The sequence below is a fragment of the Aedes albopictus genome, chromosome 1 (assembly GCF_035046485.1).
Source record: "Aedes albopictus strain Foshan chromosome 1, AalbF5, whole genome shotgun sequence".
Lineage (NCBI taxonomy): Eukaryota > Metazoa > Arthropoda > Insecta > Diptera > Culicidae > Aedes > Aedes albopictus.
Genome location: NC_085136.1, coordinates 138195836 through 138219978, shown reverse-complemented (window position 1 = coordinate 138219978; position 24143 = coordinate 138195836). Strand labels below are relative to the sequence as shown.

At 44.2% G+C, this 24143-nt stretch overlaps 3 protein-coding genes across 4 annotated transcripts in view; 1 reads left to right on the top strand and 2 right to left on the bottom strand.

The window, feature by feature from the left end:
* The first annotated feature begins 6840 nt into the window (after positions 1-6840).
* LOC109432366 (RING finger protein 17) overlaps positions 6841-24143 on the top strand; it is a 38573-nt gene continuing 21270 nt past the window's right edge. For both annotated transcript variants that reach the window (XM_062845456.1, XM_062845455.1), the window contains exons 1-3: positions 6841-7005; positions 16190-16393; positions 16507-17121. In XM_062845456.1, the coding sequence (XP_062701440.1) occupies positions 16582-17121 (540 nt within the window). In that variant the 5' untranslated portion in view covers positions 6841-7005; positions 16190-16393; positions 16507-16581. The remainder of the gene's footprint in view (positions 7006-16189; positions 16394-16506; positions 17122-24143) is intronic.
* Positions 7642-13572, bottom strand: LOC134285705 (uncharacterized). Its single transcript, XM_062847016.1, has 2 exons — positions 8319-13572; positions 7642-8257 (listed from the first exon to the last, which is right to left on the bottom strand). Exon 1 carries the CDS (start codon positions 13393-13395, stop codon positions 8644-8646), a length of 4752 nt encoding a protein of 1583 aa, XP_062703000.1. The 5' UTR covers positions 13396-13572; the 3' UTR covers positions 7642-8257; positions 8319-8643.
* On the bottom strand, positions 13458-14937 carry LOC134289552 (uncharacterized). Its single transcript, XM_062855512.1, has 2 exons — positions 13617-14937; positions 13458-13519 (listed from the first exon to the last, which is right to left on the bottom strand). The coding sequence occupies exons 1-2, from the start codon at positions 14935-14937 to the stop codon at positions 13458-13460; spliced, it is 1383 nt and encodes a 460-aa protein (XP_062711496.1).

Below are 24143 nucleotides of genomic sequence, written 5' to 3'. Positions count from 1 at the left end.
GACCCATTTCAGAATGGCTGGAGAGAAACGTCCATTCAGAAGTCACTTTCACTTACAATAAGCCCCGCATGTGTACATTACCGTTGTCATTTGGACAATGATAATGCAAACACACTTCCTGATTCAAAGGAAATCTTTGAAACTGGCGCGTATTTAGTTCATTTTGTTATAGTAAAAGTAATCAGAACATTCTCACCGGAATCCCTCCAATCCAAGGTAGCGCTGCCATCACCATGGGAACGTCTTCGTTGTGCAGTCAGGCTTCCTCCTCGTCTCGCTACCGTTGTGCTTGCAGTCAGTCATCATTTGAACACACGTCACTTTAGCTCCCACAAAAATAATATGAAAGTTAAGCCACACGGGATGATTCTGTTATCCCTCGCGAATCACTGATGGCATGGCGGTACTTTCATAGCCACATACATAACAAAACACGACAGAAAACTGCAGTCGTAGCGCCTTTACAACAACTTTACTATGGAAAACTACTGGAAGGCGTAGCGCCATTGACCGTTCTACGTGAAAACGCGAAATAGACGGCACATTCCCACACTCTCGAAACAAATTAACCACACCCAGCTGTCGCACGATTCATTTGAAAATTATTATATTTCTTCAAAATCAATCAATCCATTTCTCACTATTAAAATTCACAAATGACAAGCACTATTTCACACGCGGAAGCTATCCGGATGGCGTAGCACCCAAAACAATCGTCTTTTGATTTGTACTGCAAAAATAGTTGAAAAGTGCACCATTACATTGCAATAGTTGAAATAGAAAGTGAACAAAGAGAGCCTCTCAAATGCAGATAGGACCTATTGAAATGTTTGGTCTGAATTGTATACCTTTTCAGATGTGAATCAGAGAAGGGTTGAAAGCTAATAAGTTAAACCTCAAAACCCTGGCTTCAAAAGCGAATACTGTCATCCTGTGCTTTGTGACTTTGCGTCTCTTTCCGGCTTCCTTTCCGTGATCGCATTTGGGCATCCCGGGCACCACATCCCTATTGGGTACCTGTGTTGGATTAGCAGAACAAGCAAGATCATTTCAAGATATTCCCTCCCCGGAATAGCCGACCACCATTCCAGCAAAGTAATGCACCCCTTAATCTACCAGCAACCTCAAGCTGCTGTAACCAACTCAACAAAAATTAAAAATCCCATCCATCCGGCGACGTAAACCCAAAACGAAGAAAAGGTTAATCCACGATTGATTTAGCTCACCTGGTTTCTTGTATACCCACTGGTCCCTGTCTTCGTCAACAAAGTAGCTGCCAAAACGGACAGAATCGAAAGTGATGCAGCCTTTCGTAGCAGCCGTAAATGACGCACTCACTCAAGTCCTCCGAAGCTGGCTCTGCTGTAAGCGTCATTTCCAGGTGATTCACCTCTGCTTTCCGTTGGCCTTCCCAGCTGCCCTGGTAACGAATTCCTCGAGGATGTGTCCATCCTGCGTTGGCGGAACCATCTATGAGCCGGTGGCCGGATTCCGCCCGGGAATAATAAACTTTCTCGTTTTCCACACGACTCACACGCGACATAAAATTACGGACAACTCCATTATATTGTAAATGAATTGTTATAAATACTGATACGTGGGTTTTAATAAACCGTACATTGTATGGTACTCATATGGTTTCAAACAATAAAATGTACCGTAAATATATTGTTTTTAGTTGTAGTTTCACTACTGGTTATACATTTATTTAAATGGTTTTGGAATGGTTTCTTTTTTGTTATGTTGTACCGTCTACCCCCGTTCGTTTGAACGGCACCTCATGCAAACCAACGGGGTTCATTTTTAATTTGAACGTCTAGCAACTCTGTTAGCATCGAAAAACACACTACTGGCAACCTGATTTGGTGTTTTGTTTTGGTTCTGCGTTCCGTTTCACACCGTTCCATTAGCAGAATGACGTTTGAACCATTTTTAGTTTGAACGATGTGCAGATTAGAGGGGGTCAAACTAAAAAGTGTTCAGATTACATGCGGTCAAACGAACGAGGGTAGACGGTAATGGTTTACATTACATAAACCATATAATGTTATAATATCTTGTCACTTTCCTCCTGTTAATGGCATCTTAGGCTTACTAGCATTATGAGAATGCGCTTTGAGAATTCTCCAGAGCGTTTTGGATAACCCTTCATAAATTGGACCGCCCACGTCTAAGTCTGAGTCGAGGTCTGAGTAGTCTCTGATTGCATTAACAGTTGAAGCTTAGGCTCCCATGCCCCACCAGCCAGATAACCGGGTTTCGCAAACTAAGCATTATTTGTGGCAACACTTTGAGCGGCATGATGGAACTATGCCGAGCGCGCTAAGTATTATTAGACCACTAATGTAGTTGCATGAAGTGGGTGACGAGGTACATAAGTATCATTACAGCGTGCTTAACCGTTATTGCAATATTGAGGCTCCAGTTTGACTAAAGTTTGAAATACACGGGGAAATACATAACTCATAAGAAAACTGTCAAGTTCGATTCAAGTATAAGTTAGGTTAAAAAGCGAACCCACAGACGAACCTATATTAGAATTTCTTTAAGTATTCAGTCTAGTCCATATGATAAAGATGGCTTTACGTCAAAGATAAAGTTCGTCAATCGTATTCCTCTCATCGCACTCTACATACCTAGCCCGCCATATCTCTTGGATCTGCAGTTCTTAAGACATCTGGTTTACTACTTATTGAAACATTTTATTGACTTTAAATTGATGTTTCAACTTGTTCACTTTTTTCCTTTCCTTTCCTTTGCATCAAAAAAAGTCACAAACATCAACAAAACAAAGCCCGGAAAAAATCTAAAACTGAATAAATAATTAAAAATGCACGGAAAAATAATGTTTCGGAAAAGTGAATGGTTCAAACGTAAGAAAAACAGTATAATATATTGTTACATCGAATGTAAATGTATAGTAGCTACAATGTGCGAAGCTTTTAGTGAACCATTTCATTACAATATACATTATTGTAGCTGGTACACTGTATGGTACAGGAATGGTTTTCACCAAACACCCTATGGTTAGTTTTTATCCGGGCAGCTTTGGTAGAAGGTAGCCGCTCGATGCCCGCTTTTCCACACTTTCTGTCCAGTCCAACAAAGTTCCTGCAACGCCACGATGTCGAAGTTGCGGGGATGTAGTTCGTCGTAAATTATCCTGTCACATCCTGCGAAACCTAGTGACTTGCAATTCCATGTTCCAAGTTTCCAATCGTAGTCCTTATTTCGTCGCGTGGGTCTTTGCCGATTGTATCGAGTCGTATTTTCTCCTATGTTATTCGCAATGGGGATTTTTACGGGTGGCTTATTGGGCCTACGCCAACACTCCTGTCTCGCCGGAGGGCCATCGTGCCAGTTCTGTTTAACGTCCCAACCAACACTGGGATGACCACGCTGATGGGGCTACCACCTTGGATCTAGCTGGGCGTGGTGCAGCGTTTCTTACTCAGCCGCTGGATGCCAGAACAGACGCTGTTTGAGCCGCACCTCCTTGGTGAACAGACACTCGGATCGTACCTCCTCAATCTAGCTGAAGTCAGAAGGACAACAGTGCCCAGGCTGCACTACCAGCTAAGCACACAACTCTTAGCTGGCGGTCTTTGTCATCGCTTGACCCGTGGAAGCATGAGGTAGGAACTTTGTTTGTTAGCTGAATTTCGGCAAAACATTTCCTGAAGCTCAGCAAACAAACAACACGATTGCTGAGATCTCATTTAAAAACAAGTTTGCTGAGCGCTCAGCGGTGCCAATCTCGGTAAAAAGCAAGAAAAATCGCCGAGATTCGGTTAAAAAAAGTTAAGTGTGATATGTGAGCTAGAAAGAGACAAATTTCAATCATCAGCAACCACTATTGGTTGAGACCTCAGCAAGAAAACTGCTTTTGAGTTTTTGCTAAACGATAATGGTCTGTTTCCTTTAAAATTAATTCGGTTGATCTCGTGATATGTGTGAATGTCGCAAGTTGTCCAAAATGTGTACTTTACTTAGGAAGGTTCAAAATGAGTTGGGGTCTTCAAAACAGTGAAAACTGATACTCCTGAAATCAGTTATTTTCCAAAATTTCAGCAAGAAATGATCGTCTAGTCTAGGCAGGCCCGGATTAAGGATTGTGGGGGCCTGGGGCCAGAGCGGATGTGGAGGCCCCTCAGAGGTACAAATGCCATGAGCAAATAAGCTTTTCTTTGTTTTTGTTAATGTTTAGCAAGCAAAATGATTTTTGTGGGGGCCCCTAAAATGTGGGGGCCCGGGGTCCCGGTCCCCCCTCCGGCCCCCCTTAGATCCGGTCCTGAGTCTACGTCATTTTACCTTTATTTATGTCGGACTTTATGTCCTAATGCATTTATTGTTATTCTAGGCACCCGAAGAGAGCAATCCATTTAGGGAACGTTCAAAAATTACGTCCAACATTTGGGGGAGGGGGGGGGGGGTCTAGAAAAGTGTGACAGTACGTGTATTGGGTATAGGGAAATTGCGTGACAGAGGGGGGAGAGATAATTCCATATTCAGAATCTGCATGTCAAACTGAGCAGGAATCCAAATTTTCATGAACTTTGGTGCCCGGGAACCTATTCAAAAATTAATTTGGAGTTGGTATGGGAGCAATTTTTCGAATCGCCCCTCGTCGCATTTTGGACTGGGCGGAGCTGTCAAGATGTCCGGTTGTCAAAAGGTGATTTCAGAAAATCTATTTGAAATTGATTTTAGGTACCAAAATAAAGTTCTAAAAATCTCAAAAAAATCTTAGTGGCTCAGAAAAAGGTGATCTTTTGCATAAAATCAACTAATCAATCAATACATAATTCTAAATTTAAAAACCCATTTCCAATTCACCTACAGTTGCTGTAGATCCGTCCTTGTGTCCGGGTAAAGATTCTGCCAAAAAGTATTGTGCGTGGCAGGAGGCAGCGGCTTGAACCACAAGCAACCACAAGCAAATGCATTTGTTTTTTCAAGTGCAGAAATGGTATTAAAATCAGCAGTTTGGGAAGATTCAAAAATTACGTCCATCGTTTTTCGGGGTTTCTAGACCCCCCCCTCCCCCCTCTGTCACGCAATTTCCCTATACCCAATACACGTACTGTCACACTTTTCTAGACCCCTCCCCCAAATGTTGGACGTAATTTTTGAACGTTCCCTTTGTTGCAGGAGATGTGATCATGAGGTGATCGTATTTTTGTCCTGAAAGGAATGAAGGAATCCTTTGAATTGGTAGTTTATAATACACAGATTCATTGATATTTTACCTTCATGTTTCTTGTTTCTCGTTTTTCCAGCATGGAAAACTTGTCACGCTGTTCCTTTTGACTTGATATTTTTTTTCCTAATAAACTGTAAACAAAATTCATTTCAAAGTTAAATTCATTCTGGCTTCTCCCCATAATAGATTTATATGTGAACAGTTTTGAATTTTCCAAGGAATTTTCTGGATATCAGAGATCTCCTTGGAGATCTCTCATAAAAGATACGGGAGGTGGGGGGATGGACAAAAAAGATAAGGGACAAAGAAAAAAAAAACTAGTCCATTTTACGAGCCGATTATCTGAATGAAATTTTGACAGGAGCATGCGTCCTAACCCGTGAAAATCAATACCATCATCAACATTGTTGTCACTTCGTAAAATGGCTCATTGAAAAATTAAAAATTAGGGTCCATTCGCATATTACGTAACGCAAAATTTACCAATTATAGACCCCGCATATTACGTGGGGGAGCGTAACAACTTTTGTATGAGGAATTTTGATGATTTGTACGGAGCGTAACACAGCGGTAGACCGCCTACCTATTCTCTTATCGTTACGTAATATGCAAACGAACCCTTACAACCATTAAAAAAATATAAACCTAATATAAGGTAAATATAACCCAAAATGAATAGCGTGGGGTCACAGACAAACAGACGTAACACTACGAACATTTTTCGATTCACATCATAGTCACGGCAACATGTTCGCCCAATGCTAAAAGGACTGAGTTTGGCCGACCATCAACTAGATGGCGGTAGTGGGAAAACGTCAAACTCGAGCAAAAGCGACGCGAGCGTCACGGATGGTCAGTTGGCCAACTATCAAATTTTTAAATAGACCGTTAAATTGATGTACACTCAGAAATAAAAGTATACACTAAATTACTATTATTTATGCATTTTGTATCCGCATCTCTCTCATTCTCTTTCTGTTTTCATGCTATCTGCCGTTTAGCCTGGGTTGAAGCGAAGTGATTTGTCAACCCAGACGAAGCAGCGGATAGCATGAAAACAGAAAGGGAAGATTCAAAAATTACGTCCATCGTTTTTCGGGGTTTCTAGACCCCCCCCCTCCCCCCTCTGTCACGCAATTTCCCTATACCCAATACACGTACTGTCACACTTTTCTAGACCCCCCCCCCTCCCCCAAATGTTGGACGTAATTTTTGAACGTTCCCAAAGAGTGTGAGAAAGATGCGGATACAAAATGCATAAATAATAGTAATTCCGTGTATACTTTTATTTCTGAGTGTACGATGGGAATCATCAGAGTGTTATACCCCAGACAGACATGTGATACGAGTGTGATTCCTGTACAACGGTACGCAGTGTCAAGAAAATTCTAACAAGACTGACTTGAACTGAGAGAATTTTCAGTATGGCACTCATTTCAAGCGCAATTGTACAGTGATTCTTGTATCACATGTGTGTCATAAGTATTACGTCTGTTTGTCTGTGGTGGGGTGTTCGTGTATTTTTTTCCAACATAATATTTATGTGGTGATTGATTTTCCGTGTACTAAACGGCTCTGCTTTACCGACATCATCATCATCACGCAAGCGCGCGTGCCGATGTTTTGACATTCATCATTAGTTTTTCCTCCCAGGTTTTTCTTCGCGTCTTGCACAGTCAGCGCTGCGCGCAATTCTGTTCGTTTTGAAGCGAAAATTTAACTTTTATTCCCGTTATTTTTCAATATAATATTGTAAATAGTTCGCCAATTGTATATAGAAGTGGAAACAACAAAAAACAAAGGTAAAATATTATTTCTGTGCGGAAATGTTACACGTTGGGCGACAGCCATCGAAAATTGTATGTACCGTAATGTGGGGTGACATTGACCCCCTGTAATGTGGCCTATCCAGAATTCAATACACCATTAATTTTACAAATTTGATAAACGAATTTTTATGAATGCAAATTTGACAGGATGTTGCGTCCTAACCTGTGAATATCAGCAGTTGTAGTTTTCGTAAAACAGCTCATCTATAAACTGCCCCCACTTGCAAAACAGTTCCATCTTTGCTGGATTTCCTATTGGTGATTTGATGTTGCATGAAGAAGAAAAAGAACGATGGTGTTTTGAAAAACCCCTATCCCTATAACACAGGGGAAGATTTTAAAATACCTCTATAAAGTCTAAAACAAAATCTAATTAAAAACGGTTTGATGTACGGTGTTAGACTTTGAACGGACTACAAATTAAGTACCTTACCAAGAAAAAAAAAATAATGTTAAATTTAAATTTATACTTTCTATATGTAGTCCGTCCAAAGTACACCGTACATCAAACCGTTTTTAATTAGATTTTGTTTTATATTTTATAGAGGCATTTCAAAATCTTCCCCCGTGTTATAGGGATAGAGATTTTTCAAAACACCATCGTTATTCTTCTTCGTGCAACATCAAATCACCAATTTATATGGGAGTGTTATGGGAGTGAGGGCAGTAAATACCTTCGACAAAACCATGAATCAACATGGAAATGATGATTGAATTACGATTTTCAATGTACACCAATACTGTTGGAAATTGCCAACAACCTCGGGTGATTCCGCAATAATAATCCCGGAAATAAAACGACCGGCGATTGGGTTTTTTGGTTTTAATCCGGATGATTATTATTTCCCTAAGAATGTTACATAATTTTAACATGTAGTTCGTATTAACTTTCATTGTGCTGTTCAATATAAATCATAGAGAAATATGCATGTCTAATGTTACTAATTGTCACTTACGTTTAGTCCCGATTTCAATGTTTCGTTTCCCTCCGTGTAGTCAGTACAAGTCTGTCTCGAGTCGAATCGATTAGTCATCCACCGTTGGTACAATGTATGTTTGTTTTGCGTTTCGTTTGCACTAGTCCGTACTATATAATCTGCCGTACTATAATTTTAGAGTTTTAACAAATGCATGATATTCTACATATATAGTTTTACCTTTTTCAGTAATAGCGGATAGGTTACGTTTAGACTATATGCGGTCGATTATGTAGATTTAGGTTTAACTGTGCAAATATAGTACATAGTTTTATATATGTTCGAACACTTCCCATAGCAATAAGTTACCTTTAAGCATAGATATAATTCACTAATTATAATTCAAGGTTTAAATTAACTATTTTTGATGACTGAAAAAAGTATGCAAGTTCACTTTCGCTTATCATGTTTTTTTGTTACATCATGATTGACAATTCAGTTTTCTGTGTGTGGGTAACTCACCACATGACAGTGAAAACTGTCATTCCATTCCTCGGTACCACCCGATACCTGACGTAGTCTCGAAGTCGTTCTGGATCACCCGACTCTAGGCTGGTCCGACAATGTAGTGAAGGCGCGGTGGCGTGGATTCGCCAACACTCCCCCCAGGTACGCCGGTCTCTAGACCAGCTTACTATGTTTCGCGCCGTACGTCTAGCACGGCCAGCTTAGCTGCTGGTCGCTCGTAGATTCCAGTTGCAGTCCTCACGGTGGCTGACCTCGGTTGACCATCTCTTCCGGGCTGGACGTTGATTATTCTGCCCTTCGGCCAGCAATTTCGGGGAGATTTGGGATCGACAATCACCACCACATCGTTGATCTCTAGCGGCTTTGTGTGCACGAACCATTTCGTGCGGCGGGTTATCTCTGGAAGGTAATCAGTAACCCACCGTTTCCAGAATCGATTAGCCTGGACCTGAGAAAGCAGCCAGGTTTGACGAAGGGTACTACCACTGTCATCAGCGTTGCACAGCGGTTTTGACCCATTGGATGACCCGAGCAGGAAGTGGTTTGGGGTCAAGGCGGGTGCTGAATCGTCGTCTACTGGAACATGTGTTAGCGGTCTCGAGTTTACGGTACTTTCAATCTCTGTTAGAAGGTTGCGCAAGACTTCATCCGTAAGCTTTCTGGTAGGCAGGATGGCCATCAGATTTTTCTTAACGCTACCAATTAAGCGTTCCCAGCTACCGCCCATATGCGGTGAGACTGGGGGAAGAAACGTCCAGCTTGTCTCGGTATCGACAAATTCTTTCATCAGCTTTTCTTCGTTGACGACACCTTCTGTTTCTTGTAGTACTCGCCTTGCACCGACGAAGTTGGTACCGCGGTCACTATAGAAGGTTCGTGGTTTACCCCTTCGTGAAATAAAATTGCGCAAGGCCATGATGCACGAATCCGTGCTGAGGGAATGCACAACTTCTATGTGAATCGCACGAATCGTTAGGCAAGTGGCAAGCATTCCCCAACGTTTTTCTACTCGACGACCGACAATAACCTCGTACGGCCCGAACATGTCGACACCAACATGCGTGAACGGGCGAGTAAATGCGTCCAGGCGTGCTGCAGGCAGGTCGGCCATGATGGGCACTCGTGGAACAGCACGATCGTTTTTGCAACGTTGGCAGTTATTTCTCGCTTTGGTATAGGTCGAGCGCAGTTGCGGAATGCTGAATTTCTGGCGGATTTCGTTAATGACGGTCTCGTGGTTCTGATGGTGGAACTTTTGGTGATAGTGTGTAACAATTAACTTTGTGGTATGATGGTCACGGGGGAGTATTATTGGGTGTTTTGCATCCTCAGTCGCGTAGTCACAAGCAGTTATGCGACCACGCATCCTCAATATACCGTATTTGTCCAGCCATGGAGATTTCCGGTAAAGAGGACTTGATTTAGGAATTGTGGAAACAGGTGGCTCAACGTTCTCCTGTGATCTTGTAAGGTGTGCTATTTCATCCGGGAAGGTTTCGTGCTGAGCTTGACGCAAGAGGTATGATTCGGCAACTTTGAATTCCGAGTTTGAGACGGGCCCGATCATAATTGGTTTTCTTTGGATCTTCAGTTGGCAGTTGCTAGCGAAGCGGTGTAGTAAGGCGACGACTTTGATTATCCGGTCCCAACTGGAGTATTCTTCGACGTTAATTACAGAATTTCGCGCCTGGAAATGTGACATCACACTCGGGCGAAGCTCCAAATCGGCAGTGTTGGTACTCTTCGACGTCTGGGGCCAATTCTCTTCTGAATAATACAGGAACTGTGGCCCGATAAACCATCGAGATTTAGAACTCAGGTCCGGTGGTCCCTTCCATTTGGTCCCATCATCGGCAACGTTTTGGTTGGTTGGAACGTATCTCCATTCGCACATCTCAGTGGTATCGAGGATCTCGCTGACACGAAATGCTACGAATTGCGAATAGCGGCGGTGATCTGATTTAATCCAGAATAGTACGTCTTGTGAGTCGGACCAGTAGACGCGGCACGTAATTGGAATCGTTATGGCTTTGGACACCGTCTGAGCCAGTCTCGCACCTATTAATGCTGCTTGGAGTTCCAACCTCGGAATGGAAAGAAATTTCAGAGGTGCTACTCTAGTTTTAGCGGCGACCAAACTACATTCTACGATACCATCACGGACAGAACGCAAGTAGCAAGCAGCAGCAATCCCATTGTCACTAGCGTCAACAAATGTATGCAGTTGAACGTCTCCATTGGCAGTTGTGAATCCACCGAAATAACACCGAGGAATACTAGTGCGTTCGACTTGCGGCAATACTCCAAGCCACGTTTGCCACTTCTCGTAAAGAACATCGTCGATTTGGTCATCCCAGCCAATTCCAGAACGCCATACTTCTTGTAGAACGATTTTGAGATACATAAGGAAGTGAGCGATTAGCCCTAACGGGTCGAACATAGACATAAGAATGCGCAGCATATCCCTTTTCGTTGGACGATATTGACCTTCCAATAGAGCTTGTCCGTATCGATTCCATCCTACTTTGTAAGTGAATGTGTCCGAATCGGTGCACCACCACATTCCGAGAACCTTCTCCTGGGATATTTCAGATGTCGCGTCGAGATTTTTCTTTTCTGTTCGGTCCTCTTGTAATGCCTGGATGACACGCTTGGAGTTACTAACCCAATTGCGGATCTCGAACCCACCTTCTGCGTGAACTTGCTTTACTTCTTGAGCAAGCTGAATCGCTTCTTCTTCTGTAGCTACACTCACTAACATATCGTCGACGTAGTGACGCTTCTGAATCACCTCGGTAGCCGCCGGATAGTCACCTTTGAAACGTTCTGCGTTTAAATTCTTAACATATTGGGCGCTGCATGGAGAACAGCACGCTCCGAACGTCATCACCTGCAGAACGTAGACAGATAGGGTTCCATCCTGGTCGTACCACAGAAAACGTTGGCATTGCTGATCCTCTGGACGCATAAGCACTTGCAGGAACATCTCACGCACGTCACCGGATAGCGCAAAACGGCCTTCGCGGAACTGGATCAGTATGGTGAAGAGCTCGGAAAGCTGATCGGGTCCCTTGAGTAAAACTGAGTTCAGAGACACGCCGTATGCGGTCGCAGCTGCGTCCCAGACCATTCGAATCTTTCCAGGTTTATTTATGTTCGTAACGGGAAATATTGGAAGATACCATATCCGTGGATGTTTTCGGCTTAGCTCTTCTTCGTTAAGCTTTCTAGCGTATCCCTTCACGACGAAATCGGAAATTTTCTGATTGAGAGCTTCGGCGAGCTCTGGGTTCTTATCCATTCGCTTTTTAAGGCACTGCAGTCGCTGGAGTGCCATTGGGAGACTATCAGGTAGACGTGGATTGTCATGACGCCATAGTAGGCCTGTTTCGTAGCGGTCTCCCTTGAATACTGTGCGAGCTTCAAGAAGAGAGAGAGCTCGCTCCTCCTCGGAAGAACGAAGAGTTTTCATAGGTTGAGCAATTCCTAGGCTGTCGACTGCGAAATACTCCTTCATTTTTTGGTGAAGATTATCGTCCGTCGGCGAGTCACAGGCGCATACGTGAAATACTGAGTGGGTAAGGTTTGCGGAGTTATCTTGATTCCCTCCACCACAGACTGCCCATCCGAGACGAGTTTTGACCGCGACTGGTTGGTGTAGAGCACCCTCGCGACTCTTTTGAATCAAGCTCAAATGCTGATCCTTCATTCCTATTAGAATCCTGGGCCGAACTTCTTGATAGGAAGTGATAGGCAAACCCTTGAGATGTGGGAATCGTTCACATAGCTCTGGAAGGTTAAGTGTTTGCGAAGGAAGAAGCAATTCTGCTACTGTTCGTACATCAGTCATTGGATACCGTTTCGATTCGTTATGCTGCGCAGACACCTCCAGCTTGACGGTCATTGATCCTTCCTCTCGACGTGTGGCTCCTCCTGTCCAGTGCAAACACAATGGCATCGGCTCTCCTTCAAGCTGCAGTTCGTCCGCCAGTTCTTTGTCGAGCAAAGTGAGTTCTGATCCGTCATCAAGAAAGGCGAACGTTTTAATGGACCGGTACTTTCCATGTAGCACAATTGGCAGATAGCGGAATAGAACTTGACTAGATGTAACTTGATGAGCATGACACCCGTGCTCGGATGAGCTTGGCATTGGATGCGGTGTGGGATTTGGATGCTGAGTCGGGGAAGGTTCGTTTTGGTTGCTTGAAGTGTTGGACGATTGTTGCATGCTTTTCTGGTCGTTGTGCAGCAACTCGTGGTGTTTCAACTCGCAGCCGTTCTTGCCGCAAACCTTTGCTTGACACCATCCTTTGTGCTGACGTAGACATCTGCGACATAGTCCTAGATCTCGAACGGTTGCCCAGCGGGAGTCACGAGAGAATTCCAGGAAGCGTTTGCACCTTGCGATCGATTTACAGCATCCTTCACATACTGGGCAGCAATCGGCTACAGTTTCCGCATTGGATGGCGCTGCGGAGTGATTACCTGGATAAGTTTCCTCAGAGTGGGCATTGACGTACGAATTGCTCCTTTTTGTCACTCGTGAGTCGACACGAACCGGTTTGGAATCAAAGGGTATATTCGGAATGGTGACAGCACTAGCAGCTTCTGCAAGTGAGTATAGCCAATTGCTGAAAGACGGTAAGTTGACCGTCGGTAGTGTCTGTCTGTATTGCGCCCAGCTCAACTTTATCGATGGGGGAAGCTTGTTAACGAGTTGGTGGAGAAAGGAGATATTGTAGAGGTATTCCTCTAATCCACATGCGTCCACAGTCGCACAAAAGTTTTCAACGCTAACGGCGAAATCCACAAGAGCTTCCAGTTTATCCTCTCTCAGTGACGGAAGAGAATTTATTTTGGACATCATAGTGTGTACAATTATCTCTGGCTGCCCAAACAACATCTTCAGGGTTGACATGACCCCGCCTACATTTGACGGATGCAGCAGTCTGCTTTTTACTGCCTCGTACGCACGGCCCTTCAAGCTTCGTTGTAGGCGGACGATGTTCTCCTCGCTGGTAAACCCGCACAATGCTGTTGTGCTGTTGAAGGTTGAGAAAAACAAAGGCCATTCCTCTGGGTTTCCAGAGAACGTGGGTAGATCCTTGGCAACTGCTTGCCGAGCAGCCAGCTGCTTACGGGAAATTGGACACGGATCCTCTTCTTGATCGTAGACATGAGAAGCCCGCATGGTAGATGAAAGAGGAGGGTTCGATAGATAAACTTGCGATTGGTTCGGATGTGGAACGAACTGTTGATACCCCGGAGTCGGTACATTTCGAGGAAACTGACGAGTCGCATCTGGTTCTGGGCAATGCGATACATAATCTCGAGGTTGATCTCGTTGTGCTGTTTGTAACACACGTGGTGCATCCAGTGATTGACCGGGCAGTAATACACCGCGTGCTCCAGAATGAGAAATATGCGCTATCGACACTCGACGTGGGACCTCGTGGGAGCTAATTGGTTGAGATTCCAACTGCTGCATTCTTCCGTCTGAAGCAGGCGGTTCTACAGAACAAGTTCGCAAGGATTCCGGTAATGGAAATGGATCCGGTGGATTTGGCTCAGGTAATGATGAGCGGCTACTGCCGTTGCGTATACTATTCGGGCGGGCAAGCTGTACTTTACTCAACCGCTCAGTTAAATCAAATTGGTTCACCGTGCCTAGCTGTCTTGACTGACTGCGATGACCGCTCGTACTCGCCACCCAATGTTCTGTTCTGCTAACTGCATCGTCCATAGAAGAACCACTTTCAGACATAGCTTGCTCCAGTAACTGGTACTTCTGCTCAAGAAACGCCTTTTCTTTCTTCGCTTCATCCGCTATAATTGCTCGTTGCTGCTCTGCCTCACGCCGCTCAATACTCCTCAGCTCCTCCAATTTTTGCAGTTTGAGCTTAGCGAGCGCCTGCGAGGAACGCCCCGATGAAACTGAAGCATTTCTAGATGGTTGTCTGCTCGTATTAACTACCCATCGCAAGGAAGTCACGAACGGGGTTTGATTCTCATCGTTCGGTTGAATAGGCTGATTCGTTGTCGAATTCAGCGCTGCCGCGATCGTCTGCGGCTGTGTTGGGAACTGCTGGTGTGATAGTGCAGACAACGGATTCAATTCTGCCTCAGCCACCTGCATTGATGGATTACCGCTTCCTCGATGAGCAGTCGAATTTGGTTCCCGGACACCTTTCGCTTTTCCGCATTTGGCACAACTCCATGGATAATTCTCGATCTGCTGTGTTACTCCCACACACTGGAAGTGATGCCATTTCAGACAGTCGTCGCATTGCACCATTTCCTCCGTGTCAACTCCTCGGCACACTTGGCATGTCCGCCCGGGGTGAGACTCCTCCGGATCTTCCGTGACCACCACTTGAACACAACAATTCACACTATCTTTCACACCAACACCATGGCTCGGTTTGCCTGCCCGATTTGACCGTAGAGTACGACTCGACATGACCGGAGTATGCACATTAAACGGAAATAATAAATTGTTGGAAATTGCCAACAACCTCGGGTGATTCCGCAATAATAATCCCGGAAATAAAACGACCGGCGATTGGGTTTTTTGGTTTTAATCCGGATGATTATTATTTCCCTAAGAATGTTACATAATTTTAACATGTAGTTCGTATTAACTTTCATTGTGCTGTTCAATAAAAAATCATAGAGAAATATGCATGTCTAATGTTACTAATTGTCACTTACGTTTAGTCCCGATTTCAATGTTTCGTTTCCCTCCGTGTAGTCAGTACAAGTCTGTCTCGAGTCGAATCGATTAGTCATCCACCGTTGGTACAATGTATGTTTGTTTTGCGTTTCGTTTGCACTAGTCCGTACTATATAATCTGCCGTACTATAATTTTAGAGTTTTAACAAATGCATGATATTCTACATATATAGTTTTACCTTTTTCAGTAATAGCGGATAGGTTACGTTTAGACTATATGCGGTCGATTATGTAGATTTAGGTTTAACTGTGCAAATATAGTACATAGTTTTATATATGTTCGAACACTTCCCATAGCAATAAGTTACCTTTAAGCATAGATATAATTCACTAATTATAATTCAAGGTTTAAATTAACTATTTTTGATGACTGAAAAAAGTATGCAAGTTCACTTTCGCTTATCATGTTTTTTTGTTACATCATGATTGACAATTCAGTTTTCTGTGTGTGGGTAACTCACCACATGACAGTGAAAACTGTCATTCCATTCCTCGGTACCACCCGATACCTGACGTAGTCTCGAAGTCGTTCTGGATCACCCGACTCTAGGCTGGTCCGACAATGTAGTGAAGGCGCGGTGGCGTGGATTCGCCAACAAATACATATTAGTCATTGCCAAACAAGAAATGTGAAAGGGATATGATATTTGTAGAAAGATCTTTGTAAAGAAGCCAGAGAGAAGGTAACAAACTTCTAAGTTCTGCACTAATAACTGCACATCTTGTATATGCTGTAATGGGTTTTAATCTTGGTTTTAATTTCACAAACTTGACCTACATATTGACCGCCTTGTCCTAGAGGATCATCTTTGCTTTGCAGTATACCAGGTATCGTTTTGCACCAACTAAAATACATATGTAAAACAAACAGTAGCAATGACTTTGAATGGCACCCATCTCCATGGGGCAGTATGACAATGTGACTCAAGTTCTCCAATTTCAAAAATGGTATCCCCTTTCTGTCTACGTTTTCTTACAGACCGCCGACCGAGTGCACCAACAGCAGAAAGTGTACGCCGACAAAGCCATCACCGAGATCACCGATTACTTCTTCTCGCTGCACAACGTGCTCCAATCGGCCGAACAGGAGCTACTGGTTTCCGTTCGGAATCACTATCTCAAGTTTCGCGCGGAAACGGAAAACGTCCAGAAGGAACTGGCCATCTCCGAACGTAATTTGACGGTGAGTCTTCTAGATTACTTAATTTATTCATGCATCGTTATTATCCGAATTTTGAGGTCACTTGCGTACAAATCAAATTGAAAATTAATGGTTCACTCTTTTCTCATCCACAGCGTTCACTCGAGCAGTTCAAGACGTTTGAAATTGCTGTTCCCAAGGCCACACTGCTGTCCGATCTGATCAAGGACATGAAAAAATCTCTACACACGGCACCCGTCACAGCGCACTTCCAAGAGCCAACGGAGAACCCATTCCAATTCCGGGAATGTAATCCGCTCCGAAAGGAGATCCACAACTACTTTGCGCTCGAGGTCAAACCGACCAGCTACCGACCGAAGCTGGAGCCATTCTACGCGCCGGAGCCCTTTCCTGTGCTGGAACCCATAAAGTCGCCGGAGTTACCTCACTCACCCGAACCCGGCCCAACTCCTGGGAGTAGCAGGGCGGCAGAGGCGGAATCAGAAACGCTTAATAAATCCACGGCGTCCTCGAGCCACACGGTGAAGGATATGGAAATAAGCCGGATTTCCGAAGAACCGGACAATGCTTCCGAGCGGGAAGTGCCTCGGGAACAACATACACACGGGTTCGTTAAAAAACCCAAGGATAAAAAACATAAGACCACGAAGGATCGCCACCACGTACATCGATCGTCACGTGCGAGCCAGGACGAGGCGAGTAGCAACGTGTCGGTGTACGGCAAAGTTTCCAGCACGACATCAATGAGGGTAAGTTTATTTTTTGTATAGGTATTTATTTATTACAAAAACACATAAAAATACTATCCATTTCTCAGTTGTTTATTATTTTGAGACTCGTGAACTCCTTTTCTTCGCGATCTTATTAGTATCTTCCTGCAACCAGTATTTATTGAGAGGCATACTGCCGTGAATCGCATATCAGTCCCATCTTTGCTGGATTTCCTATGCAAATGGGACTGATATGCGATTCAGGGCAGCATAGGTAGGTACATACATCTATTTGTTCAACATCATTAAGACAAGACATAATCACAATAGTACGCCACAATACTCGGTTTGTGGCTGACGCTCTCCATCCTCGGTCGCGCCCAATGCTCGCCAGGTCTCGCTCGACCTGGTCCGCCCATCGTGCTCTTTGCGATCCACGCCTTCTTGTGCCAACCGGATCAGTTGCAAACATCAGCTTTGCAGGGTTGTTGTCCGGCATTCTTGCAACATGCCCTGCCCATCGTATCCTTCCGGCTTTGGCCACCTTCTGGATGCTGGGTTCGTCGTAAAGTGCAGCGAGCTTGTGATTCATCTTTCTCAGCCACACACACCGTTCTCCTGCACACCGCCGAAGTCGTCCTTAGCACGCGTCGCTCGGAAACTCCGAGTGCTTGCAGGTCCTCCTCGAGCATGGTTCATGTCTCGTGTCCGTAGAGGACCACCGGTCTTATTAGCGTTTTGTACATGGTGCATTTGGTGCGTGGGTGAATCTTTTTCGACTGCAGTTTCTTCTGGAGCCCGTAGTAGGCCCGACTTTCGCTGATGATTAGTGTGATAATCCGTATTCAATACGTCCGTACTCTTTTGACACATACAATGATCTGATTTATTAATTCTTCATCTTATCATAGCCTACTATTATACAATGATAGCACATCTCTCTTTTTATAAAGATTTTAGAAATTTCCAATTCATTTAATATTACAATATAGTTTAATGTTTATAATTTAATAATGCTATCTGAAATTACTGGCTTATTCTTTACATCCCCGCAAACATGCCATCGCCGTCATCGCCCGAGAATCCTTGGAAATCCCAAACGTGTAAATATTCTGTTTAACTTGTTGACTGTTTCGCGAGAATTGATCTTTGACATAATTTCAACTTCTTTATATCTACTAAAATAATCCACAACCACCAACAAGTATTCTCCTGACGGCAGTGGTCCCATAAAGTCAATAGCCACATCAATCCATGGTTTCGTTGGTAACTCTCGTCTACTCATAGGAAGGGGCTTACCTGGCAGTCCTATTAATTGACATCCCTCACATTTAGTAACAATATCTTTCGCTTCTCGATCCATTCCTGGCCACCATGCACGATCCCGCAATCGTTTCTTCATAATCGACTCTCCTGGATGTCCTTCATGCGCAAGTTGAAGCATTCTTGGCCGTAATGCTTGTGGTACAACTAACTTGTTTCCTCGTACAATTGTATCTTCTATCATGCCTAGTTCATTTCGAAACGGTTCGTACTGTTTTACCAAAGGATTGTTCCAGTTGCCAGACGTTAGAGAGTCTTTAACAGCTTTAAGGTCGGGATCTACTAGAGTAGCTGCTTCGATTTCACCCACATCAATGGCTGCTGATTCTTGAACAGCGAGGACATAAAAATGACTGTCAGTTTCAAACTCTACTGGATCATTTCCAACTACTAGTCGTGATAGGGAATCTGCAATGTTTCCTGCTCCTTTGCGGTACTTTACAGTAAACTTGAACGATTGTAGCCTCAGTACCCATCGTTCAATCCTAGCGCAAGGCGTAGATGATGGAGAAAATATGATCTCTAACGGTTTGTGATCTGTTTCTAATTCAAATTCTCGACCAATAAGGTACGTTGAAAATTTCTCCACGGCCCACACCAGCGCTAATGCTTCCTTTTCCGTTTGGCAATATCTTTTCTCTGTTGCTGTCAAGCTTTTGCTTGCATAGCTGATTATGTGAGGATTAACATCAGTTTTTCCTTCGAATTGAACTAATACTGCTCCCAAAGCAACAGGTGAAGCATCCGCAATCACTCGTGTTCTCAATGAATTGTCGAAGAAAGATAACGTTTTTACATTCGATATCAAACTTTTCAAGTGTTCAAAGCTATTCCGATGTTCCTTTGTCCAAATAAATTTGTTTTCCTTGCAAATTAACTGCCGAAGTGGTTCCGTGATTGTAGCCAAATCAGGAATAAACTTTCCAACATACGTAACAAGTCCAAGAAAACTCCTGACTTCTTCTGATGTGTGTGGCTCTCGAAATTTTTGTAAGGCTTCGACTTTACTAACAGTTGGACGAATTCCTTCTGGCGACATTAAATGTCCAAGGAATTCGACTTTCATAACTTTGAAAATACATTTGTCCTTATTCAGCAAAATATTACGACTCTTTAGTAGTTTTAGAACTTTTTCCAATGCCATGTCATGTTCCTCTTCTGTTTCGCCAAAAATTATTATGTCGTCAATATAATTGACTACATTTTCACAATCTGCCAAAATATGTTCCATAATCTTTTGAAACATTTCGGGGGCGCATGAAATACCAAACATTAATCGTTTGTACCGAAACAGGCCTTTGTGGCATATGAATGTTGTAATATGTCTAGATGATTCTTCAAGCTCAACCTGATGAAAAGCGTCTTTTATATCTAAACGGCTGAAGAATCGAGCTGACTTGAAGCGCGGCAGAAAATCTTCAAATGTTGGCATCATATGATGCTCTCTCTGAATGGCTTGATTTGGGCGGCGCATATCCACACAAAGGCGCAGGTCACCATTATCCTTTACAATGATCACCAATGGGGATACCCATTGTGCCGGACCTGATACTGGCTCAATTATGTCCATAGCTAAGAGCTGATCCAGTTTTTCCTCTATCTTGTTCAGCAATGCAATCGGAGGTCGACGAACTCTTTGAGTGACTGGAACAATGTTTCGATTGATAGGGATTCTCACCTTCACGTTCTTCATTTTTGGAAATGGGCGTTTCTCCCTGGGCATTACTGCATTAATTGAATTTCCAGGATCCGGTAGTCCAATTCTTAGCACTCCAAGACACTTTGCCGTTTCTTTGCCTAGTAATGGTTGTTGTCCTCCTTTGATAACATAAAACACTGCTGTTGTTTCGTGCTTGCTGTCCAAAGAATCGATTGATATGATGGCCTCGAAGATGTGCATGATTTCCAGGGGTTGAGCATTTGGACCGTAACCTCTCAAAACAGTCTTAGGTACATAAGCCGGAACGCAACTCTTCACATTATGTTGTTTCATATACTGCCAGGTTGTGTCGTCAATGATATTTTTCGAACTTCCAGAATCGATCAAGACTTGCACTAGCACTCCACCTACTCGTGCCCACAGATATTCGTCTCCATCACCAATGTTAAAAATAAAACTCTCTGGTTCCTCTTGTTCATCAACGGTGTTTTCCTCAGAATTAATAAATCAGATCATTGTATGTGTCAAAAGAGTACGGACGTATTGAATACGGATTATCACATCTGATGGCATGTTTGCGTAATGTCCTATCTTATTACATTTTTCACATTTCCTTCCACGCGCTGGGCATTGACGACTGGTTCCAAAATGGTTTTGCTGGCCACACCGGAAACATGTGTTGTTAAAGCGTTTGGTTGGATTATTAATTCTCGCAACGTGATTCGAAACTGCAGCCACTGTAGCATCTCCTGGCACTGTATTTTCTATCGCTTTTGCTTGTAGCTTGATCGACTCGTATGAGCTTACAATACGTGAAAGTTGGGCCATAGTCAGCTTTTCCTTTTGCAATAATCTTTCCTTTAATTCGGTGGGCGCATAAAATATCACTTTATCGATAATTCGTAATTCTCGGCTTTCAACTTCCGTCCTACCAAAGTTGCACCTCTTCGCTTGTTCCGCACAGCGCATCAAAAACTTTGACAACGTCTCACGCGTACCTTCCTGATTGACGTCTGGTGATAACTTGCAAAATTCATTCCGTTCGAAGGACTCATGCTGTTTTGGCGCGAAGTGGTCGTCGAGTTTTGCTATGGCCACTTTGTACGGATCAATCCCCTTCTCTATATCTTCGATAACATCCGCTCCTTCTATTGAGTAAAATAAATCTTGAAGCTCCAAACCTCCCTTGGCGAGAAGGATATTTTTGATCTTTGTCGAATTCTTCTCCTCGCTGGCTGCAACAATGACTTCAAAATTCCGCTTCCATCGAATCCACTCCTTCCGGGTTTGTGTCTCGGGAAGATGATTGAATTTGAATGGATTTATGTTCCATCCTTCCATTGTGACTTCTGCTGAAAATTGTAAAATTGTTCATAGAAATGGTTGCTATGGTAATAGCCCAACTGTTATTTTTCAAACATTTTTTTTTTCAATTTCCCTGCATTCAGCAGTGAAAGTGTCCTGCAGTGCAGTGTAGCAGTAGAAACTTTTTTAAAATTTTGTTCCTACCCTCGGTAGAGGCTATTACGCCTTTCCCTGCTTCTAGCAGCGGAGTGTCCTGCATTACGCAGTAATCTAATTTAGCTATTATATTTTGTATGCCTTATTTCTTACCAAATGATGCTCAGAAAATATCAAATTTCTATTCTTCGTATCTTAGTTTATCGATTTCCAGAATCCGTTGAAATTCCTGGTGGTCCGAATTCGCAATCTTAATTCTCCTGTTTACCTTTGTCGCCAGATGTGATAATCCGTATTCAATACGTCCGTACTCTTTTGACACATACAATGATCTGATTTATTAATTCTTCATCTTATCATAGCCTACTATTATACAATGATAGCACAATTAGCTTCCGAATTTCACGGCTCACGTTGTTGTCAGCCGTCAGTAAGGATCCGAGGTAGACGAATTCCTCCACCACCTCGAAAGTATCCCCGTCTATCGTAACATTACTACCCAGACGGATCCGGTCGTTTTCGGTTCCGCCTACCAGCATGTACTTTGTTTTTGAGGCATTCACCACCAGTCCGACCTTTGCTGCTTCGCGTTTCAGGCGGGTGTACAGCTCTGCCACCGTTCCAAATGTTCTGGCAATAATGTCCATATCGTCCGCAAAGCACACAAATTGACCGGATTTTGTGAAAATCGTTCCCCGGCTGTTGAGCCCGGCTCGTCGCATCACACCTTCCAGAGCGATGTTGAAGAGTAGGCATGAGAGTCCATCCACCTTGTCGCAGTCCTCGGCGAGATTCGAATGAACTGGAAAGTTCACCCGAAACCCTTAGCAATTTTGCACACCGTCCATCGTTGCTTTAATCAGTCTAGTCAGCTTCCTAGCAAAGCCGTTTTCGTCCATGATTCTCCATAGCTCTGCGCGGTCGATACTGTCGTATGCCGCTTTGAAGTCGATGAACAGGTGATGCGTTGGGACCTGGTATTCACGGCATTTCTGCAGGATTTGCCGTACGGTAAAGATCTGGTTCGTTGTCGATCGGCCGTCGATGAAGCCGGCTTGATAACTTCCCCGGAACTCATTCGTTTTAGGTGACAGACGTCGGAAGATGATCTGGGATAGCACTTTGTAGGCAGCATTCAAAATAGTGATCGCCCTGAAGTTCCCACATTCCAAATGGTCGTATTTCTTGTGAATGGGGCAGATTACCCCTTCCTTTCACTCTTCCGGTAGCTGTTCGGTTTCCCAGATCCTGACTATCAGCCGATGCAGACAGGTGGACAACTTTTCTGGGCCCATCTTGATGAGTTCAGCTGCGATACCATCCTTACCAGCTGCTTTATTGGTTTTGAGCTGGTGAATGGCATCCTTAACTTCCCTCAGCGTGGGAGTTGGTTCATTTCCGTCCTCCGCTGCACTGGCGTCGTCGTTTCTTCCGTTGCCGTGGGTTCCCGTGCCTACGTTCTCCACGCCGTTCAGGTGCTGATCGAAGTGCTGCTTCCACGTTTCGATCACCTTACGTTCGTCCGTCAAGAGGCCTCCGTCTTTATCGCTGCATATTTCGGCTCGCGACACGAAGCCGTTGCGGGATGCGTTGAGCTTCTGATAGAACTTTCGTGTTTCTTGGGAACGGCACAGCAGTTCCATTTCTTCACACTCCGCTTCTTCCAGGCGGCGCTTTTTCTCCCGAAAGATGCGGGTCTGCTGTTTCCGCTTCTGTTTGTAACGTTCCACGTTCTGTCAAGTCTCTTGTTGCAGCATTACCGCCCTCGCTGCGTTCTTCTCATCCAAAACCGTTCTGCACTCTTCGTCGAACCATTCGTTCCGTCGATTCCGTTCCACGTACCCGATGGTGCTCTCGGCTGCGTCGTTGATGGCTGCTTTCACTGCACTCCAGCAGTCATCTAGAGGGGCCTCATCGAGCTCGCCCTCGTCTGGCAACGCGACCTCGAGATTCTGCGCGTATGCTGTGGCGACATCCGGTTGTTTCAGTCGCTCTAGGTTGTACCGTGGCGGTCGCCGGTACCGTGTATTGTGGATGGTGAAGAGTTTTGGGCGCAGTTTGACCATCACCAGATAGTGGTCGGAGTCGATGTTGGCGCCACGATAGGTCCTGAAGTCGATAATGTCGCAGAAGTGCCGTCCGTCAATCAGAACGTGGTCGATTTGAGATTCCGTCTGCTGTGATGATCTCCAGGTGTGTAGCGATAAGGGAGGCAGTGTTGGAAAAAGGTGCTACGCATGGCCATATTTTTGGAGGCGGCAAAATCAATGAGTGTTTCGTCTGGCCGTTTTCGTTCTTCTGCTGGTGGGCGCTGAACTTACCAATCGTCGGTCTGAATTCATCCTCCTGGCCTACCTGAGCGATCAAATCTGCTATGATGATCTTGATGTCGTGGCTTGGGCAGCGATCGTACTCGCGTTCGAGCTGCGCGTAAAATTCGTCCTTGTCATCATCAGAACTTCCGGAGTGTGGGCTGTGTATGTTTATTACGATGAAGTTGAAGAATCGGTCCTTGATCCTCAACCTGCACATCTTTCATGGATCGGCCACCAACCGTGAGAGCCATCACGATGAAAGCTGTTCCCAGCTCGCGAGTGTTGCCGCAGCTCTAGTAGAT